We start from the raw sequence: 18,341 nt of genomic DNA, 5'->3' as shown, positions 1-18,341 counted from the left end.
AGCTGAGTGGAACATGAAAGGGAAACAGATTTGTGGATTGTTATGACTTCCAGATTTGGGTAAGCCTTCTTATGCTACATTGACCCCCAAAGATTCAGTTTCCAGAATAAGAATCAGTTTCCAGGGAAAAGCCCTAAATTACGTTATTAGCAACATCTCGATTTCTGCTTCGTTTTGTGCCGCACAAATGCCTCGCTTTTGTATTCTTCCTTCGAGTTATGCGAGTGGTTCCGAGAACTACACACTCTGGTCACATCTGGGAAAAACGGTGGCGTTTTGGAACGTGGCGTTGAATAGAGCGAAATTTTGTTGGTTACCAATTCCGATCCGAAAGTATCGTTTTTTCTCTGTGGAACCAAAAGGCTCATCCAACGCGACAGTCAGTTTTTAATTCGCGAGCGAAACACTCACGACACACGTTTTTCTCGGGTGGCGATTTTATAGTCGACCAGTCTTGTCGATTCCCTACACTGCGAATGAAATTTTCAGTCTGAGCGGAAGGACGGTTGACAGCTGCTTTGCATGCAACAAATTTGTTGCTCGGCGCTGTGATAAAGCAAGTTTGTGACAAAACTTAACGAATGGGGGTGTACAAATAGTGCATGTAATGGATGCTAATGCTGACTGAACTAAATTCGCATGCTGAAACACAATCTTATCGTAAAACTTATCCTCGATACAACACAAAAGAAATATATTCGATTCTTTGAACATATTCAATTCATATACTGCCCAATGAGCTCGAAACTAAAACAAATATGTCATACACTGTTTTCGGATATAGTAATCGCACGATGTTATATTTGGATTTCATTTTTATTGAAATTTCTTCAAGCAGGACCAAACAGTAACTGAAAGTTTATTAACAATTCTCACACATACAATAACGCTGAGGATTCAGTTTTTTCGCACATTTACCTCCTAAGTTGGAACATGTTTCAATGACTAGCTTAAGATTGGGCTGTGTGATCTACACAAATTATTTCTACACCTGCCAAAGGCCAGGTAGCAACTTGATTCGAGGTGCATTGAATTAATATGAAGCAGGATGTGCTTCATGGATGGATTACACAACTAACTATCGTAGGTTAGTACTATTCATATAGTAGTGATCGAAATAGGACCGATTGAACTTATCACCTATCAGGGCTAGGTTAAATTAACTAGATTACTACTAAGTAGAGAAAGCACCTTACAGATTGTTTTTATCTTACAAAGATTTTGCGAATATTATGTTGCCCATTCATGTCAGAGTACAGTTTTGACGATCATATAGTTAAATTTTGCGTTACAAACTAGGTATTGCATTTCAAGGTGTAGCAGAGAGTTTGAGAGTCTGCCAGCGGGTTCACTTATTAAATGTGTATAGAAAATACATTTTACCAAAAACGGGTCTTTTGATTGACATCTAGGTTGTCCTGTTCGATCTAAAATTCATCATAACATACATACACACAGCTGTTTGGAACTCTAGTCAGCACAGCAGTTTCTGGGTTCATGAAGAACAATTTCACATAGTTCGGATTCATTTGTTTCCCTAACAACACAGCTAATAGCGTAATCTTTAAAACACAGCTAACGGTTAAAACCCACTGTATGACTTAGACCGAGTTTTCCTGCCTACTAGTGGCGGCTACTCCGCTCTCGGAGTCCCCGTCGTTATGCTTCGGTCACAAAAGCGTGCACAGTTTTGAGCGCTTTTTAACCGGCTTGATGGCGGACGATGCTTTGGCTACCTGTGAATCGCCGGTTGATGATGTTGCGGTACCGGTTCCATTGTTGACCGTACTTAGAACTGGAGGCGTTTGGTGGTTATGATTGGCATCTCCTTCACTGTGCTCCTCCGGCAGCTGTTTTTCGTCGTCCTGCGACTTTGAGCTGAATGAAGAGTTCGTAACGGTGGACGAGGGACGATCTGGCGTTCCGGTTGAACCGAAGGTACTGTGACTGTTGTACACCGATTTGGATAGCTTGTTGCGGACGGCCTTTCCGAGGGCACCGGTCTTGCGGAGGCTGCTGAAGCGCGGCTTTCGCTCGTGTATCGGGGTGGTGTCAGTCTTGTCCTCCGGGTGGGTGGCACAGTGTAGCGTCGTTACGGTGAATTCGATGTCGTCGAGCGCCTCCTTTCCAGCTGTGAATGGAACGCGGCAAGGAACGGGGAACAGGAAAAGTAATGCGTTCGGAAGAGGAATACAATAGTGTTAGCCCGTGGATGCGTAGAACAGTCGGTATAGCGTAAATTGCCAACATCGATAAGGCAGGCAGGCAGGCGTTTAAGTGGCGTACTTACTGCAAACATGCACGGGTGGTTGTGCGATTTCTCAGCGCAATACGTGTGCTTATTTTTAACTTTAAGCTAATCTCAGCATAGCTGGTAGTGCGCACCAGTGTTAAAAAACGTTTTTTTCATTTACCAAAATCAGGCGAAAAAGATGAGAGCACGACGCTACTTTCTAAACCACCAGTACATTGCGAAAACAAAAATAAGACAACGGCCTACGACAAAGCATGCGTGTAAATTCAATTTCGTTATTCCCTCCACACACTTGTTTTCACTATGAGATTGAAAACGACATTAGTCCCTTTAATATTGAACATAGTGCTGGGCAAATGAAAATACTCTAGTAACAATATTTACTCGTTGTTCGATTTGGTGGAATTACGAACTAGCGATGATATAGAGTACTTGACAATCTGTAACTGTATTGCTGTGTTCAGCGATTTGTTTTCCTCCATCTGTCAGAGGTGGTGGAAAATAAATCGAAAATAGCTTTTCGGTCGGATTTTCATCATGGAACCTGACCAACCGGTATTGTACGTATTCGGAATAAGTTTTACAGTGTTATTGAGCATTTCAAAACCATTATAAATACTTTAGGCGAGCTATTTCAAATGTTCAAATTGGCAATTATATATGACAGTTGGAGAAAAACAAACCCACACTTAGTGCGTGTGAAATGATTTGCATAGAACTCTATTGGAAGACTGAAGCACTATTAATGTGCATATTTCTCGTGTTTGCGGCGTTCACGTTGCATTTTATGATAAAATAAGAATCAAAATTACTGATTTAAAAATAAAACGAGATTGAATTTTCGTATTGTCATTGGGAAACGAATGACGCTACTTCTGCTGCTCGCTTCCACAGAATCGAAAAAAGAATGGACGTTGTCTCTATTGTTTTGCTTTGTATTGTATGTATTTAGAGAAGAAGTAGGCAGCGAAAAGACGAAGGTGAATCCAGAGGGTTTCATCGTTCATTGAATGGACATGAAAATTTTAGGTCCTGGTGCGCACTGCTTTCTACAGGAAACATTCTAAAGCCGAAGAACTTTCTCAACGCCAGGGTCAACAGGATTAATCAAATTCAAAACAATTCCTAGAGATTCATGAAAATCAGGATCAGTGACATGCGTTGATTTTCTGTTTCATGTATATTTTACGATGGAGAAGTAATCAATCATGAATTGACGGATCGACTAGATTTTAATTATCACATGCATTTCTAGTTAATTTTAAGTGATTATTGTTTTGCAGTTTGAGATTTGAAGTAGGATTTTGAAAAAAATGCTGTTACCCATACATTGATGTGATTATTGCAATTTGAGATCATGATTCAAAGCTCGATATAGTCTTTATTGAAGCTAAATGCAAGTCAGCGTAGTGCCAAAGTTTTGAAACTACAGATATTTTATTATACTGAGTTTTATACGTTCCACCTTCAACTCATTCAATTCGAACGATTGTCAACAAACGACTCCGGACAATCGTCAAAACAAACGACTCACACGACAAGAAAGCGTCAACCACCGTAAAAGGACGAAGAGAAAAACAACGAATAAAAGAATTTAGGTAATTACGCACATATATCATGCAAGGCGGCGCAAAACATTCACTTCTTCTCTAGGATTATCAAATGATCAACAATCTCACAGGCAAACTCCTCCACCGGTTTGTCGATCGTATCGTGATCGATCCAAGTTAGACCCATTTCCACCTTTTCCGCCAGGTCCTGCCAGTGCTGCCGGTTGTCCTGGGTACCGTCGTACAGTGGCCGTATCCAGGGAAAGGCATCCGAGAGGACTTTGTACAGTGGCAGACAGATGACGTCGATGAAACCGACCTGCATCTTGGGTAGTTCGTCCTTGCGCTCACTGAAAAATAGGTAAATTGTCATTCGAGAAACTGTATAATAAAGGGCGTATTCGAGTAAATGGCAAACGCAAAATATCGCCTTTATCGCATTTTCTTGAAGGGAATGAAGCAGAACTACGCAATTATGATTTGTGTTCTTTCGGGAATGCGCTCTAAATCAGACAACTTGAGTGTGCCACTTTCTACGATTATACCCTTTAAATCAGATAGGTAGTATCCCCCAGAAAAATCGTTTCTCAAATATCTCGTTGAAGAAGTATTACTCTCAAGAATGACTTGTTTTCAACAAAGACAAATCTGTACACAGATTTATGATCTTGTTTGATTGACCGAACTTGAAAATAACACTCTGAGCATCTAATACCAATCATAATCCTACAGAGACGTCTCGTGCACTACAAAGTCCCTACAAATTACCGATCCATCATCGCCACAGGCTGCTGATTGAGTTGCAATTTTTCCAGATCGCCTTGGTCGAAGAACTCGTCCGCCACCAGCTTAGCCATCCGGTGCTGGACCTCCCAGGGTTTCGCAATCGCACTAACATCGCATGCCGTCATCATCATTCCGCAGAGCACTGGCATAAAGCAAGACGGAAGAAACGGTAATGAAAATATTTATACACCACCCTCCCAATATCCTGTTGCAATCAGATTTTTATTGGCTTAATATTTTCAGTGGATTCGATTCTCACCTTCCTTCTTTTCCTCGCACTGCCAATCGAACTCTCCGCCCTCGACTAGCTCCAGAAATTGGTTGCGCTTTTTGAAGTACATGGCTAGATCCGTGGACAGGATTGCCGATTCCACGACCTTCATCACTTTGCGGAAGTCCTCCGGGGATAGTGCCTGAAAGTAGAGGTGATGAACCAAAATAGATTAATATTTGTTTCATCGTTCATAAAATCGCAAACAAAATGCTATTCCATCTATACATCCCGGAAATATTTGATTAATTTTTAAGTTATTTTAACCTATAGCTTTATTTCTATTAATATTGATCATTATATCCTCTTTTTGACTGATTGGTTAGACTGTTTTGTTTTCAAAATGAAGGATTGTTTCAGATTTTCCGCCAAAAATATTTTGAGTTATTTGCAAGTGCTTCGAAGTAAACACTATGACGATGGTCATACGTCTACCAAACATTCGTACACAAAACAAGGATAATGAAAAACAAATCCACTTTAGTACAAATTATGGAAAAATATAACGCTCTTTGCGAATATCAAAATTTTATATTCCACTAAGCCGATCACAATCCATTACAAAAGTTAACTTCCTTCAATCTCGCAGTCTCAGTGTTGCTGCCTTGATCGGATCTACACCAAAATAGCTTTTCCTGTGTTAACGTTTACTGCTCCTGCAGCGTTCCTTAACTGTTGGCTAGAAAGGTGCGCTTTGCTCTTTTGTTACAACTTTTCTAGTGACTGTGGTGGCAAAGATATCGCAGTGTACTTCCGACACGATTAATCTATCCTGCCTGCTACATGTTGAATGAGCTCTCATTCTCCTGTTAACGGTGGAGGAGAGCAATGCTCGTTCGAGTTAAAGTCCACAGCGAGAGTGCCCGCTTTACGATTAACCGGAGAAATGAAGTTCTTCACCTAAGTAAACCAACAAAACTTTTCCCAAACGCGAAAAAATCATAGCCTAAACAAAGCACTTCTAGGTGAATGTGATATTTTTCCAACAAGTAGTAAATTAATACCCTGATGAGTTACCGAAGGAATGAAGAGTGCATACTTGTTTTTTCACTCATCAGGTAAAAGGACGAGAAATCCGTTTAATTCGAATTTATATCTAGTTTCAGCCTTTACTCATATGCATCTTGAATTTATATCTAGTTTCAGCCTTTACTCATATGCATCTTGAAGCCTACCCCAGACAAGAAAACATCTCCGGGCTAAAGTCTCATCAGAGGTGGTAATCCTAGTAGGTGCTTTCTAGTTCAAATATGTAGATATTACGCAATTAACTGAAAAATGCACCTACTCAAGAATCTGTAATGCCCACTACGAAAATTGTATTGACATGGGACCAATAATCCATTGAATAGGATTCGATAGTGGGCAGGGTAATATATTTTTATCGGCACTATCTATTTTTGAGTAAGCACGCCCTTATTTAATCAGCATAAATTTTGTTGAGTGGGTAAGTCGATGTTGTCCCACTAATATACTGGTTACAGATGAAAACCTAATGGCGATTTCGCTTGAACCTGAAACTGAGTCAGGTTCTAACCCCAACCGCTGTCAGTTCATACATTTTGACAGCAGTTGGGGTTAGGAACTGACTCAGTTTCGCCTCAAACAAAAACCACATAAGAGAAGAGCAGACAATCGCGTAGCTAATTTGATCCAGTCCTATAACCTAAAAATTGAACCAGCTTCTGGTCGTTTTGCCAATCATGAGCGTTTATTATATTTACCGACGGGATGGAAAACAGTGCTGCTGAATCTATTCTGGCTACTTTTCATACACATCAACATTTCATGCAAATTGAATAAAAGTCCTGAATGACGATATACTTACGTCTACTGTTATGAGAGACACGAATCCAAATTAAATTAAATTTTTAAGTGCAGCTTGTGCATTGTAAAAATTGTTGATTGAGGCGCGATTTTTGAGGTACAATTATTTTCAGCAATTTCGAAAAGCATACAAAAGGAATCTGGCAACGATGAACGCTTGTTGTCTTTAGATTAACTGCAGAAGAGCAAGGAGTCTGTTACCCAGTCAAAAAGGCAAATTGCTGGCTAACGGAGGGCTATTTGCCAGCTCGGAGGCGCTAATTGCCCTTCTATTTGCCAGCAAATTGCTGGCAATTAGGGGGTTTTTTTAAATTGCAACATTTGGGCGATTTGCCGCCGCAATTTTTTTGCTGTCCAACCCGCTCTTAAATCGCCCCCAAATCGCCCACGGAACGCGCCATTTAATCGCCCTTAATTACCTATTATGACAATTAAACATAATACTTATTTTCGGATTCATTATCTACTCACCATACTTATATATACTGTATACTTACCAGTATACTAGGTAATCACCACCAAATTATAGAAAGAATCAATGGTGAAATTGGTATTGTACTCCAAAACTTACCACAATCTGACGTTCATTAAGACTCTGGGTCAGAGATCTTGTTCCACTATACTTACACACGATTCCACAATTTCCCACATTCTTTGGCTAAATGAAGTGCACTAGACAAACAAAGTACAAGGGAGAACACACCAATTGATCAAAAAATAATTTTAAGCTGAAGCCAAACATGAACCGCCATGTTTGAAAAACGCCAAAAACAACCAAGTTCATTTCAGCCGCCAGAAAATTTGTCTAAGTATTTAAATTGCCTTTAAATCGCATTCGCAAATTGCATTTGTTCCTAGGGGCAATTTGCACAGGCGAGTTGTGTCAAACGTCAAACTTTTTAAATCGCCTGACCATGTTCGTCCGCATTTCTTTTGACAGGGTTGTCGTCTCTTCTCTTAAAAGAAAACTTGAAAAACCAACCAGCGACAATCGTACTGTCTCATGATCTAAACAATGGAATTACACCGGAAGTAATACGCATCATTCGTATAATGTAAAGACGCTGAATCCCTCTGGATAAAGACTCGCCAACTCTATCTTATTCTTATTATTTATCAGTAAGTGTCATTCCAATCGAGCACGAGACCTGTCAAAAGCTCTCAATCCGAAGAAAATCGCTTCGAATCCTTCTGGAACGAGGGCCATTGACAGATCTCGTGCTCGATTGGAATGACACTGACAGATAAATGGTAAACAAACAATTGACGTGTCGAGTCTTTATCCAGAGGGATTCAGCGTCTTTAGTATAATGATGCGCTATAACCACAGACTAACAGACATAATACTATGAGGAAATTCCTTCAAAAAATATCGATCCTCGAATTTTACTGAACACTAGCTCCACCTTTTATGCACGGTCCCAACCACTCATTTGCAATAGGGTTATCCCTCAGGCTTAGGAATTAGGCAATCCATTAGACGTTTGTTTGACAATTCAGCGGTGGGTTCTGTCAACAAGTATACTCCTGCGAACAGAAAAACTCGTCCGACAAACAACTTTGTTGGTCCAATTCGTTTGATGTTGGATCGAATCAACGATATTGTCGGACGTCGCACCCCTCGGAGTAACGTCAGAACAAGTAAAGAAGAAACGATCAGCTGATCAGAAACGTCTCATGGATTGCCTAATAATTTTTCACTAGTGTTCTATCCCCCGTATACTTGCGTATATGTATATCAGTGGCGCCATAATCTCAAATGCGGTAACAGTTTCAACTAAAAATATATTTAAAACGACCGTTAAAGCGGGCGAAGAATTGTTTTCGAGTGTTATGTTTGTTAGTCTGTGTTATAATGCGCAATAAAGCCGACGAGATAGATTAGCACTGAACAAGAGAAAAAACGATTGTCGCTGGTTGGATGTTCTAGTTTTAGTAACGATAACGAACGTGTAACGATATTTGGCACTGCTCCTAAGCTAATGTCTTATTTTATTATGCTGACATCCTATTATCGCGAACGTATCGGTAACTTCTGCGTGCACTACTTGTGCAGCATTGATCGGGCCCCTAGTATTGGCTCATTTCAAAACTCGCGAAATATCAATTGACAATAGGTTCATCCAAAGGGCTTATTTGTGTTTACATTTTACAGGTGTTTTCAAGAATTTCATAATTTGCTGTCACAAAAAATGCTGCTTTGCTGAAAGCCGTTGTATTCCTTCGAGCGACAAATCGTCAGAATATTTATTGGCTTAAAAAATAAAGAATATGAGTTAGTCTGTATCATAGGATTCTACGATATAGAAATTCTAAGCTGTAAGGGCATGTTCAGGAGTGTTTGTTGTAGATTCATAATTTTGACAGTTCTATAAAATAAAACTGAAAATTTTAAAACTAGAACTTGCTGTCCCCAGTAGCAGTTTTAGCGGGTGTTCTATTCAGTTTAAAATTCATTTCCCGCCATTCCTTCAGCGTTATTGCATTTAAATTTATTTTTCCGCAGTCTAACGGGACCAAGTGTCTGTGCTGAGTACTCTCCATGTATTTAAAACACAGTTCTAAACTAGGGGCAGATCACTCTAAGAATGTATAACAAATTTGCATCAAATTAGAAAAAATGCATTTAATTTCCATTTTTGCATCAGCTTTGCACTCCCTCGCAGAAAAGTTTGTTTAACAAACGTCCTACGCTGATCCACTTTGTTCGACGTTTTGTTAAATGTAGGGCACAGAGAACAGACATATAAGCTAGAACAAACTTTCCCGAAAAACCTGTGTAAACATTTAAATGAAAATACGTTGGAAATCACCATCGCATACAGGTTCGCATGCATGAATCACCATCGTATCCAAGTTTGCATACAAGTCCCGTATAGCGATTGCTGGCCGATCGAAGCGCCGACCAGTGGCAAGTGGCTACTTGCTGTTCTCATTTCAAAGCAACAGTTTAATTTCTTACACAAGTTGAAAATATTACTTGTATGTCAGTTCTCAGTGTGTAGGGCTAGTTTTTCTGTAAGGTTTTGACGTCTTACACGCAACGCAAACAACATTGCACGCAACGCAAGAACATTGCACGCAACGCAAAATACATTATGAATTTCTATTTTGATGGAAATAAATGCATTTAATTTCGCTGATTTTTAAAAATGCATCACAAGTGATCTGCCCCTAGGTTCTAAACGTGATTTAAAATCAGCAACAACCCGGTCAAACCATTCGGAATTTGATTCGGAATCCTGAATGCATTGCATTTGATTTGGAATCCATAATGACTCCATTCAGAAATCCGAACCGGTTCCGGAATGAGTTTAACTGGGAAATAGAACGGCGTCGTATAACAGTTTTAAATTTTAAAAACAAAGCTGTTCGAAAGTATAAAATGAAACGCTCTGTTGTGGATGTGAATGTCTCAGTTCCAGTTCTACTTTGAAACTCCTATACAAAATAAAACGCTCCTGAACATGCCCTAATGTCGGAAGAATCGGTTGTATCTAAGAGAAGAGACGACAACAGGCTTCTTGCTCTTCTTAATCTTATCTACCAGGCCCTGTCGTAATTCCAAAGACAACAAGCATCCATCGTTGCCAGATTCCATTTGCATGTTTTTCACAATTGCTGAAAATAATTCTACGTCAAATATCGACCCTCTGCCAAGAATTCACAATACTAGCTGCATTTAAAAATCGAATTTTATGTTTATTCGTGTCTCTCTTAACAATACACGTAGTTATATCGTCATTCAGGGTATTTTTTTCAATTTGCATGAAATGTTCTTCATCCCGTTTGAAAATATTATGAACGCTCTTGACTGGCAAAACAACCTATCAGAAGCTGGTTCAATATTGAGGTTAGGACTTGATCAAATTGGCTACGCGATTGTCTTCTCTTCTCTTAAGGGCACCGTACACGAGGCGTTAGTAATGTCATTACTGAGCAGTAATGTCACTTTTAATGAACGTGTAAGGTGAATAATGATGGAATTCCCATACAATTCCAGTAATGACACTACTTAGTAATGACACTTTTATTGCACGTGTAAGGGCCCCTTTAGGGTTGTATAATAGGTTTGTTCCAGTACTATGAGAAACTGGAAGTACTCCGGAGCAAACAGGGAGAAAATCGTTCCTGTACTATCATCTTCTCTTTTTTCTTCTTCTGGTGGCAAACCGGAGTGAAAAGGAGCAAGAATTTTTTGCTCCAGAGCAACAGGGAGTAACTAAAGGGCCTAGTATAAAGGTACGCAAAGAGCATGCAGAAAGTGAAGCCGAAAAAAGTCTACCTATCGAGCACAATTAGAATCCAACTTTGCTGCAGAGGTATCAGAGATGGATTCCAATTGTGCTCGATAGGTAGGCTTTTTTGGACTTCACTCTTTGCGCAACTGTTCTCTATGGACTGTGGGAGTAACTTCCATGTACTGGAACAAACCTAATGTTTCGGTTGAGCTTTCTTTCCTCTCGCGATTTCCTCCCACTGTGTAAACGAAGGTAAGACTTATAGACTCACAAGGCAGTCTACGTATGTTTTACGTTTATTATGCCATTACGAAAAATTCAATGACAACACTGTTATATCCAATAAGTTAGTTAAAAAAGAAACGGTGCCGAATTATTTCGTGAGGAAAACAAAACATTTTGCACTGCAAAATCCGGTTGAGGGTAGATATTTCGTGAGCCAAGCAAACCAAAATCCTATGGCGATACATTGCATCTTTGGTTGTCAATAAGCCGTCAGAAATCTTAATTGGAATCTGATAAAATGTTCATTAGCACCAAAATTTTTAGCATTGGGGCGCAAGTTTGACGGTATAGAATGAACTTTGTTTACTTTCGACAAGTTTTGATTCGAGCCAACAGTATCTGCCCTGCGGATGACTGTGACTGTGTCGTCTTAGCAGTGCCAGTCGAAATGACGATTAGCAGTTCGCAAGCCTGCTCAGTAACGACAGCAAAATCAAACGGGTGTCGAATTCGATCGAACCGCATTCGTTCGAAAAATCGATCCATTTTAATGCAGAAAAAAGCTATATTTTAGTCGATGTTCTAAGAAGTATGTACATAATAGGTTGGACATTATGCAGAGAAATCTAGTAAGAATATTGTGCACTTCCCAACCAACTTGGACTCCGCACTTATAAAGTGCGAGTAATCAAACTGCTACTGAAAACTGCGAGCAGTCAAAACACATGTGTTTCAAGTAATAGAGATGGTGCTTTCATAGACAGACCAGTCCATCTAACCAGTCTATGAGAAGAATTTAATGGAAGAATAGTTAGTGCGCAGTGCGGTTAGAATCCAGTTTCAAGTGTCACAAGCTAAAGTAAGAAAATTGACGGAATTCGATACGACAATAGACAGAATAAAGGTTTCAGATTTGAATGCGCAAGCCAATTAGGCGGGAGGATTATTTTCTTAATAGAAGCAATTGACCGAACAATGGAATCACCTATACTGCCTTATTCTGCATAACGACGGATCGCTTTTTCGAACAAATGAAATTTTCATTCTCAATAACGACAGTGGGATGCAGAATAATAGGCTGATAGTCTCACCATATTTTTATTTTCTTATTTTCTTCTTGCTTTCCATATGCCAAAGCGGTGATATACATTGATGTTGATCAGACGATGACAATAGATGCCCTATGATAAGCAAGGCAAACAGCCTTATATGTTTGAACAAATAAGCTTAAAATATTTGTGTTAACATTTGAATGAATATGAGGGTCAGCGATGCCACATGTTTTTGTGAAATGTCTGTATCAGAATAATTAAAATGTCTGTAAAAGTCTGTAGATGGTTGTGTAAATCCTATTTACACTAGGTTATTAATTTAAAAGTAGCTTGAAATTAGAAAACTATTGTGAAGGAATCGCTCGAATTCGGATACAATTGTTTTAGTGTAATTTTGTTAAACACTGTTACTCTTTTAAAAGTCTGTAGATTTCTTATTACGTCTGTAGGAGACCATAAAAAGTCTGTAAAATACAGACATATCTGTAAATCTGGCATCGCTGATGAGGGTGAAAAACGACTACTGAATACGCTTCAAAGCACTAACACCACCAAACCATATCCCAATCTGGGACGGAACTTTCGGCTACAAAAAAACCTAACGTCAAATACAGCCAGTCCATTTAGAATATATGAGGTTCAAAGAGAGGCTATGCTGGACGAAAAATAAAATAAACCGAATAAAAGAAAAAGAAAACATCTATCCGTAGCTTCGGTCCCAACTAGAAGAAAAACTGTGTCGGCCATTTTGAAATGTTTATGTGATCAGTTGTCAATTTACCTGGTTATGATATCCCAATTATTTATGAATATACCATTCATGCAAAATTCCCAAACGAGAAAAATTTTGGATAAGACCAAATTTTTGTGCATTGGGACACAAGACCTTACCTTAGATACATTTTGTTTTAGTGCTTCGGATTCTCCTCGTCAGTAATTAGCACCAACTGGGTGTCTAGTTAGACGATGTATCTAAACTAGTACCCAAATTAGCACTAGTCACACGTCTTATGTGAACACTAAACAACTGGCTTATACCGAGTGATGTCTCGATAGTAAGCACAGAAGTTCTGTTCACGCTCTAGATTGATGTCTGTTCCCTGTGGCTTAAAGGTTCACAAAGAGTGAAGCCAAAAATTGCCTAATGTGGAAGTTTACCGTGACTTAACTTTTTGTCGGTTCCGACAGCATGAAGTAACAAGTTACTTTACGCTTGTCCGGACATGCCCTAGACTCAGGTGACTCGCATTTCCAATGCCAAGAGATCCTGCCTCCTGCGGTAGCAGGCAAAGGTCTAAGTTGCCGGTAAACTCTAAACTTGCTCATATGACCCTTTCCACGCTAAACTTTCTTCCTTCAACTCCTTGCTTTCCCTTGAGTACTATGGCTCTTAATATTGAAAAATATACTTCACATTCCAGTCCCTTGCTAATTAAATGCCGTAATAACAGTGTTTCGGTTGTTTCGATTTTAACAAAGACAGATGTTGGCTAAGGCAAAATGGGTAGCGGGGGCCTGAATTCAGCACAATCCGAATCCATATTTGTTACGGGAGTACCAGAGATGCTTTCTGATTGTGCTTGATTGGTTGACTTATTTTGACTTCACTGTTCGCGTAACTGTACATTATAAACAGTGCCTTTTATGATCGTAATAATGCAACGATATAGCGTTTTTGTAATCGATTCTAACAATTAGTGTGTGCACGCTAACGAAGTCGACTGATTGATCGACATAAACTAACTTTTACTGTTAGCCGTGTTTATAAACATTGCATCATAGTTTAATGGCAATGTTTATGAACACAGCTAAACGAGTTTTTATGACGATTTATTATAATATATCCACTATACATCGCAAATTCGTTAGTTGGGTTACGACTCCGCCCCGAATCGTATCCGTTAATAGGGTCATCTGACAGCTGGCAAAAATTACCCGAGGGAAACGCTGACTGTTTTCTTTCGATAAAAACAAACAGAAATATTTTGCGGTTCACGTAAGTCGGCTGTTTCCTCCCAGTTTAAAGTTGATTTTTGTGATGAAGTATGTCAGTAGTGTTCTTTTTGTGATTAATTACTGTTTTGAATTGTTCCTTCACATAAAACAGGAAATGGATAGGGACCATCCATAAATGACGTAGCATTATATGGGGGAGGGAGTAGTTTTGTATGTTGTGATGATATGTGACGATAGGGGGTAGAGGGTCATGTCATGCTACGTACCTTTTTTAAAGGGAAATAGGGGTTGACCTGATGTCACGACTACCTTACCCGTTTCATCTAACTTTTTTTTTATTTTTTAGGGGGACAAGGGGGGTATTTAGAGTTTTGTGACGAAATGCTACGATGAGGGAGGGGGTGTTTAAAATCACTCAAAAAATGCTTCGTTATTTATGGATCTCATACCCCGCCGGAAAAAAGCCGAAAAGCGCAAGCATACTATGTTGCCACTACCTAAGAATCCTACTAAGTGATGCTGAATGGTAGAAGCGCAACATCTAACACATTTTATTTCATTAAAAACATTCCGAAATATGAATTCAAAAAATAAAGTTCCATTGGATTTCCAAGTATGTTTTTTTTCTAGATCGCCACAGAAATTAACCAATTAGCCCCTTGAAATCGACGATTTCGAAACATCCGTTTCTTAGAGGGAAATCGAAAATCGACAACGATGCTAACCGTAAACTTGTATTTTATATTCGTCATATGTAACCCAGCAAAAAAAGGCGGACGAACATAGTCAGGCAATTTACGAATGCGATTTAAAGGCAATTTCAATCCTTAGACAAATCGTTTGCCGACTGAAATGCACTTGCGGTTGTTAAGCTTAAAATTGTTTTTTTTAATCGGCTTGTTCCCGCTTGTATTTTTGTTTGTCTAGTGCACTTTACTTAGCCAACGAATGTGGGAAATTGTGGAATCGTGTGTAAGTATACAGTCTTGATTCGCTAGTGGGACACTCTTTAACTGGACCGCTTTTAGTTAGACCTCCGCCAGTTGGACCATTGTCCGACTAAAAAGCATCAGAACCAGCCTCCTGTCAAGGACGACGTCTCTGTACAGCCAGCATCACTGCCATGAAAGGCAAAACATTGATTTTGAACCGAATGATTAGAAGCTGTATTTAGTTACAAAATGTCGATTTTCTGAATGATATGATATTAAATCATCCCACAAGACGCAAAACGTCGTGTGGAATGCTTGAATATCGAGCATAGTGCCGAACATAATTCTTTGTTTGGGGCTTTATAGCCATAACGCCCCATATATGTAGGTCGCTGTCAAACTCCATATGATGGTATAGGGTTGCCAGGATGCTGATCAGAACGTCAAAATCTCATGTCAAATTTACTTTGACAATCTATTTAACAATCTTTTTCACTACTAATGTCTTCTTTGGAAAGTTTTTGACGTTTGTCAGTCGGTCCAACTAGCAAATCAAATTCGTTAGTTGGACAGAGGCTGTGGCCCAACCAGCGAATCACGACTGTACTAGAACAAGATCCCGGGCTTAAGTCTTAACAAACGTCAGATTGTGGTAAGTTTTTGTGTGCAATACTAATTTCACCATTGGTTCTTCCTATAGTTTGGTGATAACTTAGTATGCTGATAAGTTTATTTGAGTAGATAATGAATCCGAAAATAAGTATTATCCATAATTTTCATATTAAGCAACTAATGGCGTGTTCCGTGGACGATTTAGGGGGGGTAGGGCGGCTAATTGCGCTAATGTTGCATTTGAGATCACCCCCTATTTGCCCGTAATTTGCCGGCAAATAACCTCAACAATACAAAAATAATTCCGGATCTCAATAATTCGCAATAAAATATCGAGTTCGACTGAATGTTTTGGTGTCAAACGAAAGAACGAGCGTTTTCTTATCACATATAATTAAACTTTTTGTGGAACTATGTAACGTTTATCTTAAAACAATTAAAATAGAACAAAATTCCTACATCATCAATGCAAGAAAATACTTTTATCATTTGACTGGTACCAATAATGAAACCTAGTTGGCGCGTCGAGCGGATAAGTTTCACGTGCATAGCATTGCCACTGAGAATTGCGACATACAGGTAAAGTTTTCAATGTGTGTAAGAAATAAAACTGTCGTTTTGAAATGCGACCAGCAAGTAGCAACTTGCCACTAGTCAGCGCTACAAAAGGCCAGCAAACGCTATACGAGTCTTGCGCGCAAGCTTGGATACAATGGTGATTCAAGCGTGCCAACCTGTTTGGGGGTGGGCGTAGCGTAGTTGGTAAATCGATTGCCTTGTACGCAGCGCACCTGGGTTCGAGTCCCGACCCCGCACATAGGGTTAGAAATTTTTCACAAGAGATTTTTCTAACCCGAAGAGGCGAATGACCTTAAGGTTAAAACCTCTATAATTGAAATAAAAAAAAGTGCCAACCTGTATGCGATGGTGATTTTTAAGGTTGGACAGAGAAAGGGTAAAATTCGCAAACGAAAACAGCAGTTTTTTTTCCACACCGTATGTCAGCTCTTCATAAAAATCAATCAGCAGTACTGCAACAACATTTTACATACGCTGATTGATTTTTATGAAGATCTGACATACGATGTGGAAAAAAACTGCTTTTTTCGTTTGCGAATTTTTCGCATTCTCTGTCCAACCTTAACGTATTTTCATTTAAATGTTTACACATGTTTTTCGGAAAAGTTTGTACCAGTTTATATGTCTGTGCTTTGTGGCATTGCATTGGAACACGTCCAATGATTTCAGGGTATAGTTGTTCGACTGGCTTCGATTTTGCCAGATTCAAATGCTCCAAAATCAAATACCTCCAAGTGTTGCTATATTGCCAAGCATTCTTCTTTGGTTTTCACTGTTCAACGAAATTTGGTCATAAATTTTGCTTAATGTACCCTCGCTAGCTATAGAATCTAGTTGCTTTCATATCAAGTCCATTGTTGTCGTTTACAAAGAAGCCTTTTTGCATAAGTTCACGCCTTGGCGTACTGGCTGATCATTTATTGTGCCAGAACACGCAACCAACCCAGTTATCGCTGCTACCTGTAGTGACTTTGCGTTGGAAGCATAATACAACAAAAAAAACAGCCAGTAATAAAACACTACACCACGCCACCCCAGCTTCCTCCACTTACCTGAAATATATTGTTCCCTTCCGAGTTGAGTATCATAACGCACTGGTCGAAATGGTGGTGCTCCATGGTGCTGGTGGTGTAGAGAATTGCCAGCGGGCTCTCGGTTTTCGACTGGAAGGCATTATTCGTGCCTCTGTGGTCCAGGTCGTGGCACAAACAGGCCACCAGCAGTCCCAAAATTTCCAAATCGGTCATAAAGCGTTCCATCTTGCCGGTCTTCATCATCGCAAACATGGTTTGTGCCACGTTCAACGCGTGGCGCCAGTTGTGGTACTTGACCGGGCGATAGTTTTTCCGCACACTAAGGATCCATCGGCACAGGACCTGTTGTGAAAAAAGGGGGAAATGCGGATTAGCGTAAACATTCTGAAATGCACAAACAAGTTTCTAGTTCATTATGTCAATATCCAATAGTTTAAATCGTTAACCTCCCGGAAGTCCTGTGGTGCACTAAGTGCACCTCGTTAGGCAAATTCTGACGCAACCGTAGTATAGCTTCACGAATAATCAGCAATTTACAGTGGGAATAAAACCTTTTAAAAAAATCTGCTTTGCTCTTTAATTTGGTAGATTTTTTACGAGCTGTGTTTTATTAGAGGGTTGTATGTACGTATATGCAAAAAAGTTAGATGTCGGTAAAACTTTCAGCCAGTGGCATCATACTCGTTTGCATTTGGTATACCATCTCCAAGTTTCTTACGACCAACATAGCTACGGTAAAAACAATATTTGTTTGTTTCAGCTGAAAACTGTGTAGTCGTTGTGTCCTTCCAGGCAACTGGAAATAAAAACGTTTTATCTTTTATGAGGGGTGAGTGGTTCGTAGCAAGATTGTGCTCTGTAGCGTAGCCAGGGTCAAATGAAGGAGGGATATTTCTAAATTGTTTTAGGGCCGATTTCTTCACCCTCGCTTATTGCTTAAGCTAGGTTTGCACGTACTGGTGAACCTGGTTTAAAAGTTAAGCGAGGGTGAAGAAATCGGCCCTTAGTATCATAATTTTAGA

General features: G+C 39.5%; 1 protein-coding gene across 8 annotated transcripts in view; it reads right to left on the bottom strand.

Moving 5' to 3' along the window:
- Positions 1-797: 797 nt before the first annotated feature.
- The window catches only part of LOC131677372 (cGMP-specific 3',5'-cyclic phosphodiesterase), a 140,673-nt gene continuing 123,129 nt past the window's right edge, over positions 798-18,341 (bottom strand). For 6 of the 8 annotated variants that reach the window (XM_058957141.1, XM_058957143.1, XM_058957142.1 and 3 more), the window contains 5 exons: positions 17,338-17,661; positions 4,850-5,003; positions 4,573-4,732; positions 3,934-4,154; positions 798-2,131 (listed from right to left, as the gene is read on the bottom strand). In XM_058957141.1, the coding sequence (XP_058813124.1) occupies positions 1,671-2,131; positions 3,934-4,154; positions 4,573-4,732; positions 4,850-5,003; positions 17,338-17,661 (1,320 nt within the window). In that variant the 3' untranslated portion in view covers positions 798-1,670. Of the gene's footprint in view, positions 2,132-3,615; positions 4,155-4,572; positions 4,733-4,849; positions 5,004-17,337; positions 17,662-18,341 lie in introns of those variants that run through there. The other 2 variants (XM_058957149.1, XM_058957148.1) reach the window with 2 other exon arrangements.

The sequence above is a fragment of the Topomyia yanbarensis genome, chromosome 1 (genome assembly GCF_030247195.1).
Source record: "Topomyia yanbarensis strain Yona2022 chromosome 1, ASM3024719v1, whole genome shotgun sequence".
NCBI classification, from domain to species: Eukaryota; Metazoa; Arthropoda; class Insecta; order Diptera; family Culicidae; genus Topomyia; species Topomyia yanbarensis.
Note: the sequence above shows the minus strand (reverse complement) of the source record. Positions and strands in the feature narration are given on the sequence as shown.